The sequence below is a fragment of the Sebastes fasciatus genome, chromosome 16 (assembly GCF_043250625.1).
Source record: "Sebastes fasciatus isolate fSebFas1 chromosome 16, fSebFas1.pri, whole genome shotgun sequence".
NCBI lineage: Eukaryota > Metazoa > Chordata > Actinopteri > Perciformes > Sebastidae > Sebastes > Sebastes fasciatus.
The window spans coordinates 21504965-21513226 of NC_133810.1; the positions used below are offsets into that span (position 1 = coordinate 21504965).

Below are 8262 nucleotides of genomic sequence, written 5' to 3' on the forward strand. Positions count from 1 at the left end.
GATGTTGAAAGGTTGCCAGAAAAACCTGCAGAATATAAGAGTGTACATGTGCACATTGCAGTGACGTCTCTTCCCGGAACAAAAATTCCAACACCAACAAGGTGTTGGTTTCCTTATTGTCTAGTGAGGGTGTGTCAAAACTTAAGCATTCGTGTCTAATATTATGCAAATTGTAGGCGTATAGAATTGTTAGTCTATATAAGTATTACACATATATTATTAGTGGTAGAAGATACAGGGATAACGCAAGGATACACTAACTAACTGCGTCAAGTCAAGTCAATTACAAGCTTCTACTGGAAAAAGATAATAATAAAAAAGATAAAGTAAATTTGTGAATTGGAGCACTAACAGGAAATATAAAGACAACAACAGAAAATAATTCCACATTTTTTAAATTTGAGAATGTAATTTCAATATCAGTATTGGCCACTAATCAGTCTCCTAACTAATGAGATTATCATAAAGGTTGCTTAGTAGGTGAGCTATAGGTAGTGGGCTGGGTGCGCCCTCTTGTGGTCATACCAGAACACAACACGCTTCATTCACATGCTGCTTCTTTGGTTTAGCCTTTAGCCTTCTGTTTGTCCGACTGACCAAACAAAGGTGGTTTATAATTCAACCCTTCTATTGGTGTTAAATCCTCCAGTGCGTTGCTCTGCCACAGGGCTTCACCTTTTTAATCCTAATGTGTTTTTTCCTCCACCAGTAGAGGGCAGCATAGCAATATGGCTGACATGCCAAACAGTGTCAAGTTAGTGTATGAAGAAGAAGAGGAGCCCAGGGTGGCTAGCTGTAGTGGTCCAGATATGGCAGAGAACTGACAGGAATGCAAACTTGGCCGCAGTAGTTAGTGAGTTAGCAAAAAGTGCTTGAAAGCTTAAAGAAGGGATTTTAAGGCACGAAACCTCTTCAGGTGGCCTGTGTAGAGGACTGGCAAACCGGTCAAACGTTCCGGACCCCGGAGCTCTGATATCTGACAACCACTGCTTAGCTAGCATTAGCTGGCTAGCTGGGGAGCTCCTGAAGAGTAACGTCAGGGCTTGTTTCATCCAGTCATGTCTGCGGCCGGAGACTTCGGAAACCCTTTAAGGAAATTTAAATTGGTCTTTCTCGGGGAACAGAGTGGTAAGTGTCACGCTAACATAATCTAATGTAAATGATGCTCTTTGGGAGACTGAAGTTAGCTAACATCAGAGTTAGATAGCGTTGGTAGGCTGGTTAGCCAGTTAGCTTAGCTAACAGGAGCTGCGTGACGTTCCACTTGGCACAGGGAGAGCATTGCGACACACTAACTAGTTATTACTAAATGTTTGTGCACGCAGGCTTCTTGGATATGCAATCTATTTTCTTCCTGATAGGCTAAGTCATGTCTGTGGAAATGGACTTGTTTGCTTGTTGGCTAACTTCCGTGGCAAGCTGTGATAACATACTAACTCCATGTTATTAACGGAGGCAGTGGGAGCTAGTAGAAAGTTACAAGTGTCCATTAAGCTATATAATAGAGTGGTTGTAAATATAATTGAAATGACTGTCTATATTATAATCTCAGTTGTATTTTGTCTTAACAATACTTGTTAAGCAGAGGCTACAGTTGCACTAACGTTACAGGTGATATACTGTATTGGCTGCTATCAATCTCAGTCAAAATCCTAAAGATATGACCGTGATTACACAGTCCGACCAGTGTGTGTACCCTTGGGGCACTGATTTGGAGATGGGATACATCCCAAGTGCCAAACCTGTCCAGTAGCATTCCTACACTCCCCCTACTCATTTCCCCCCTTTTCCAGCCAAACTGAACACAGGGTGTGCTTGTACTTTTAAGAGAAAGAGGGGGGACGGGGGAGTTGTCCAGTATAGATCCCTACTTATCAATCATGTATCTGTTTTCAAAGGTGAAGGTGTTGGGTTGTTCATTATATAGTCCCAACACTGTACTTCCACGGCATTCCGCTGTTTCCACAGCTGTGTGTTTAGCATGCAAACACAAAGCACATAGTGTAAAGATGAATTTGGGCTTCATGGAGAATTGGGATGCACTAATCCCACGTTTTCTCTCCCGATACTGATTCTGATATCTCAACTTGGGGTGTCTGCTGATACAAAGCACTAATATGATACCAATACTTTCTTTATCCCATATTTAAAATGTGTGTACCTCACTGTACCTCATTGGGATCATTTTTGTGTATGACAACACGAGGCCAGGCATTGTTGTGGTGCTAAAAACAGTTGGTGACCCGCTGTGAAACAATGAATAAAACTTATAGTGGAATTTTATCACATTATTTAAGAAACTATTTCAAATGGATCCATCACTTCTGGTCTCACAATACCTGATTTGCCTAATAAGGTCAGTATCAACACTGATACTGATCCAGCTGATCTGATTGGTGTAGAAATAGGTGACAATTTTTTCTTGCCAGTGATTATTTTTCTAAAGGTATTGTGTCCTGTAATATAACTCTCCACTCCCATCAAGATAAGACAGAAGTTGAGTTTGTCAGACAGTGTATCATCAGCTGTGGCTCCTTGTAAACAGCAGTGTTGGCTTTGGCCATGTCATCATCATTTGATGCACAGTGTAACTGAGAACGTAACTCAAGCTCAGCAAAGTAGTCCGAGGCTGGGGAGCCCTGTGTGTGCGGGTGCTCAAAGCAACAGTATAGGTGTCTCTCTCTGTAATAATGTGCTAAAAGTGATGTTTTACTAGTAGGCTATGGTTAAAAGAAATGTTATGAACCATTTGCTGCCGTGTTTAGAGAATGTGGAAGAGTGACGTTAGATGTGGAGCACCGAAAATCATCATAGTTAGTCAATTCAGGGCTGGGCACAGCAAGGAAAAACAGCCTAGAAGGGTAATAAACGGGGAGCCTGGTTCCCAACCCTACTTGTGTCTCAACATTCCTCAACCCTCCAACTTCTCCTACAAATGACTGTGTGTGCACCACACCCTTTAATGGACAAGAAACCTCAAAGGGCAACAAGAGTTGCATGACGTGCATTATAAAGGTTCTTCACCTGTGGCTCACAGACTGTACTGTTGCTTCTTATTTTCAACTTTGTATATCTTGTAGTAGATGATAATACATCCTTTTATGTTATTTGCTAACATTTCATATCGTCAGCAAAGTTGTACATCAGGCTGACTTACACAAGTGTGTACATGATGCACCTTGTCGGAGATTTTTTAATGTTACTGGACATGAGGAGAGAGGGTCACACTGGCTCCATTGGATTAGAATAAATGTACACACATTTTATTATGACAAGACAGGCATTCTCTCCTCAAAATTATTCAGTTATCGGTCGGGGGTTGAATAGGCTGCAATATTGGTTTTTTTTGTTTAGAGCTGAAACAACTAGTTGATTAACTGATTAGTCAATCAACAGAAAATTAATCGGCAACAATTTTGATCATTTGTATGATTGTTCAAGTTGTATATCAAGCAAAAATGCCAAAGAGCCACCGGCTCCAGCCTTCCAAATGTGAGAATGCTGCTTTTCTGTGTTTTGTATCGTTATAAACTGTATATTTTTGAATGTTTGTCAGATAAATAAAGCAAATTGAAGATGTCACCACAATCAATCAGGAAAAAAATAGAAGAGAATCAATGGATGAATCAATCAGTCAGTTATCCACAGCCCTATACTTGTGATATCCACACATTCTTTTGGTTATTTTGAATGAGAACTGATTAAGCAATAAAACTGAAGTGAGAGTGTGATCATTGCACTTACAGTACTTTATTGTTTCTGTTTGTTTTTTAGTGGGAAAGACATCGTTGATCACCAGGTTCATGTATGACAGCTTCGACAACACTTACCAAGTGAGACGAACACCTCCACCTGATTTAATCACCATTGATAATGTTCAAATTATATGTTCATATAAAATCAAATGTTAATGGATTGAAGAGGGTTACGCATATTTAACTACTTGTCACCCATTTTCAGGCCACAATAGGAATAGACTTCCTGTCGAAAACCATGTACCTTGAAGACCGAACAGTAAGTTTTTTTTTTTTTGTGTTTAATCAGTCCTTGATTGTTGGTTGTTCTCGTCTTTGTCCAGATTGGACAAAGACGAGAACAACACTCAGATAGTGATTGCTGACATAATTTTGTGTTCTTTTTTTCTTCAATAATTCAGTTATGTTTTCTTTAACAAGCGCACGCAGCATTTGTACTGCCTTCCAAGTGTGAGCTGGATGCCGTACCCCCTGGACTGTCCTCCCTTTCTTCTTTTCTTTCTTTGTTTCTCACCTCAACACAAGTCTTCTTCCTCTCCTTCCTCCCCTCCATCTATTGTCTTCATTCCTGTTTTGAAATTAAACACCTTACTTGATCAAGAGAGGAGGGTTGATGACAAGTGAAGGGTGATTATTTATTTATTCCCCCCCTCCAGGCCCAGACAGCTCGCTCTCTCTGGTGGTCATTCTCTACCTGCATGCACTACGCTCTCTCTGAACTCTATCTTTTCCCATTCGTCTGACTTTACTCAGTTTTTGTTTTTCAATTTGCTTTTTGTCACCATAACTTACCTCATTTTTTTTCTTGTTTTATTTTCATCCCTTTTTGGTTTGTTTTTCTTTTCTTTTGTTTCTCCTCCCATCCCCTTCCCCTTCCTGCCCCACAGATCAGGTTGCAGTTGTGGGACACGGCGGGGCAAGAGCGGTTTCGTAGCCTCATCCCGAGTTACATCAGAGACTCTGCTGCTGCTGTCGTAGTGTACGACATCACAAGTAGGTGGATTACCTGTGCACTCTGATGTTGATGCCACATTTGCCTCGTCCTCTTGTTCTGTGTACTGTGTTCTTGTTCAGAAACAATCTGTACAGATCCACTTAAATGCCAACTACTGTTGATAAATGATTGTTGCATAATGTGATGCAAACACACATTTCTTTTAAATTAAAAAATTCAAAATGTACACACCAGACTTTGTTAAGATGTGTACGTCTTGTAATTCTACTTCCTTCCTGTCACAAACTCGCCCGTTTTCACAGCTGAGGCTTCTCATCTCTTGAATACTGATGCTCCTGCTTCCTGTTTCTCCTTTATCTCTCTTTCAGACGTCAACTCCTTCCAGCAAACCACAAAATGGATTGACGATGTGAGAACGGAGAGAGGAAGTGATGTCATTATCATGTTGGTGGGAAACAAGACAGACCTCGCAGACAAAAGGTAATCCGTTCTTCCTTCCTCTCGTGTCTGTGTTAGTGGGTCTTCTCCATTAAGAGCATACTAATGAAGTCATTGATTGTTGCTGCTGGCCTGTCAATACTGAGCTCCTCAGCCCTTTCTGAGGCAGAGCAAGTTATTAAGTTCTGCCCTTTGTGGATGTCAAAGCTCTCATCTCTCTGTTTCAACCCACATTGTTTGAAGATATTGATTATTTAATCTTTAACAGATTAAGCTCATAAATAAACTGATAGTTGTCAGCTGTGATGTTTGATAATATTTGATCTGAAACTGTGTGATCCACTTTATCCACCTGTTTAATGAAGTAAGTTGTGCAATGTGTTCTTGCTGTGCATCTTTTAACCCCCTTATCTACCGCAGGCAAGTATCTATTGAAGAGGGTGAGCGGAAAGCCAAAGAACTAAATGTAATGTTTATTGAGACTAGTGCGAAAGCGGGCTACAACGTAAAGCAGGTAAGAGTGTGTGTGTGAGTCGTGCTCTGTACTCCTGCTGCGGATGCTGCCACCTGGGCTCCACCTCCAAAGGTCGTCTGCCAAAATCAGAGGTTGGATTTGGATTTTAATCAAAGATCTTAAGTGTCATCCCAGAGTCATTTAGACCTTCTGAAATAGGCATTTTTTTTAAAGCTTACCAGCTGAATCATCGTTCATTTTCTGTACAGCTAACATGTTGAACAGATTCTACTGGACGACGTTTGGTCTAGAGCACAGGTGGCAGCAGCACCGGGAAGGGGCACGGCTTGTTAATCCACTTCAACATAATCACAGTCTGTATTTTCTTTCCCCTTGTCTTTTTGTTGATGTCTGTTGGCGATATGTGCGTGTCCCTCGTGGATGTTTTTGTGTTGTGTGCGTGGCGACTCGTGGCTCATCACAGACAGATAACCACAGAGGAGGGAGAACAGAGAGCGAAAGAGATGAATGTTCTGTTTATTGAAACAAGTGCAAAGACAGGCTACAATGTCAAACAGGTAGAGCGTGTGCACCTTTGTGTGTGTGTCTTCATAGCGCTCATGCTCTCTTCTGATTGCCTTCTATTTCACACATGCATGTGTGCATAAAGGTGTGCTTCAAACATCAGCTTCCTCTGGTTAAAAAGGAGGTGTATGTGGAGTTGTTTTTCAAGCTCTCTCCCACCTGCTAGAAGTAATGATTTGTATTGGCCAACCTAAAGGTGGGTCAGGGTTTGCGAACCAACGCTCCCCACTACACTGATAAGCACATTAGCAGTATTTTTGTTGCATGTGTATAAAGTTTAGTTCTATGTGATGCTTTTTAGTGGGGGGGGGGGCAGGGGCATGTTGAGCATCATCATACAGTCAACTCTGTCCCTTAAACATTCATTTGAATCCATCAATCACTTAAATCCCCCAAGCTCTATCAATGGAAGATCTCAGTGAAGCACAGTTAAACCCTCCTATCAAGCCACTTCTGCTGTGCAGAAATATGGCGTCACACTAGCTCAAAACACATGCTGCTAAATTGAAATCAATTTGGAAAAGCTCTGGTGGCTGTCTTCCTCTGTGCGAGCTTCAAGCGAACCCTGTGCTAAATCATGTAATGGGAATATACGCAGCACGCTGTCTTGATTTCATCTTGCTCATGCTTTGAGTATATTTCCTTGTCTGACATAATACATCTGGCTCTCTTTCCCCTCCAGCTTTTCCGTCGCGTGGCAGCCGCCCTCCCAGGCATGGACACCACACAGGACAAGAGTAGAGAGGACAGTATCCTTTGTGTACATGTCAGTGTCTGTGTCGAACATGACGGAAGAGAGCCAGGAGGTCTCTTCTCTCCCTTATGTCGGTTCATATGGATAGTCCCTGCCAGAGGGAAAATCTAGTGCTGCAGTGGGACAACTAGCCGCGTCCCCTTTGATCTATTTTACCAGTGAGGGCATATATTGTGCTCTATCTCACTGACTACTAGGCTGCAGTCAGCTTGGATTCACATTAATCTACTTTATGACCTCAGTTTTGACAAGTATGATAGTAAGTATGTCCTCAGAACTTGTTAATGATGTATATGCACAAGGAAGATTTTCTGTGGTACTTTAACAGTTTGAGATTCATCATTTTTAAAGCTTTTACCAATAACTTCCAGTGGGGTCACATGAAAGGAACTTAAAACATTAGATTTGTTTTGAACTGAAACGTGCAGTGTGTGGGATTTGTCATATAATTGTGAGCCCACACAATGGCTGTTTGGTTTGTATGCAAATTGGATTCAAATTATTATTTAGCTCTGTACCCTGTCATGTCCTGCAGTAGAAAACCCTTTTCGGTAACACTTTCTATGATTACTACAATGCATTATAATCATACTTATAATGCATTATATACTGCTTATAGCACTGTACAATTATGGTTATAAAGACTCGTAAATATTCCTAATGCTTTATAACAAAATTCATTATTATAAAGCATATTATAATGACTTATATGGTCAAGTGTCATAATACTTCATAATTGCTGGTCACTCGCTGTCATGTTTTTTTGCAAGGATCATAGTGTATTATAATTTCCATAGTTGTAATACATTATAATCTTGTGTTCTTGCATAGATTTAGTGATATTCTTTTCACTTTATTTAAAGCAAATAATGAACACTTAAAGTAACTTAAGTAGTAATAAAATACTTTATAATGTGTAATTATTGTTATAAAGCATTATGAATATTTGAGTGCTTGTAACAATAGTTATACAGTGTTATAAGCAGATTATAACTCATAAATATGTTTATAATGAATAATAACACATCTTGTTTATAGAGTGCTTCTCATAGTACTCAAAGACACTTTACACAGGTTAAAATGATCATATAAAATAACACTAAAGATATAGAACACAGAACATTAATCACACATTAAGAGCAGTTCTGAAAATGTAAGTTTGGGGATTTGAATGTGGACAGGTGGGTACAGTCTCGAATGTGTTTGGGGCACACCAGAGGGTGGGGGCAGTTTTAGAAGATGCTCTGTCGCCCCAGGTTCGGTGCTTGGTCCTGAGTGGTGTGGACAGAAATAGGCATAGACATGGGCCTAATTTTCTTCA

The 8262-nt window shown here is 40.5% G+C and overlaps 1 protein-coding gene across 2 annotated transcripts in view; it reads left to right on the forward strand.

The window, feature by feature from the left end:
- The first annotated feature begins 741 nt into the window (after positions 1-741).
- Positions 742-8262, forward strand: part of LOC141753455 (ras-related protein Rab-6A) — a 9245-nt gene continuing 1724 nt past the window's right edge. The window contains exons 1-7 of one of the 2 annotated variants that reach the window (XM_074612151.1): positions 742-1128; positions 3775-3833; positions 3961-4014; positions 4643-4748; positions 5079-5190; positions 6087-6180; positions 6870-6936. In XM_074612151.1, coding sequence (XP_074468252.1) covers positions 1059-1128; positions 3775-3833; positions 3961-4014; positions 4643-4748; positions 5079-5190; positions 6087-6180; positions 6870-6936 — 562 coding nt within the window. In that variant the 5' untranslated portion in view covers positions 742-1058. Of the gene's footprint in view, positions 1129-3774; positions 3834-3960; positions 4015-4642; positions 4749-5078; positions 5191-5568; positions 5663-6086; positions 6181-6869; positions 6937-8262 lie in introns of both variants that reach the window. The other variant, XM_074612150.1, reaches the window with a different exon arrangement.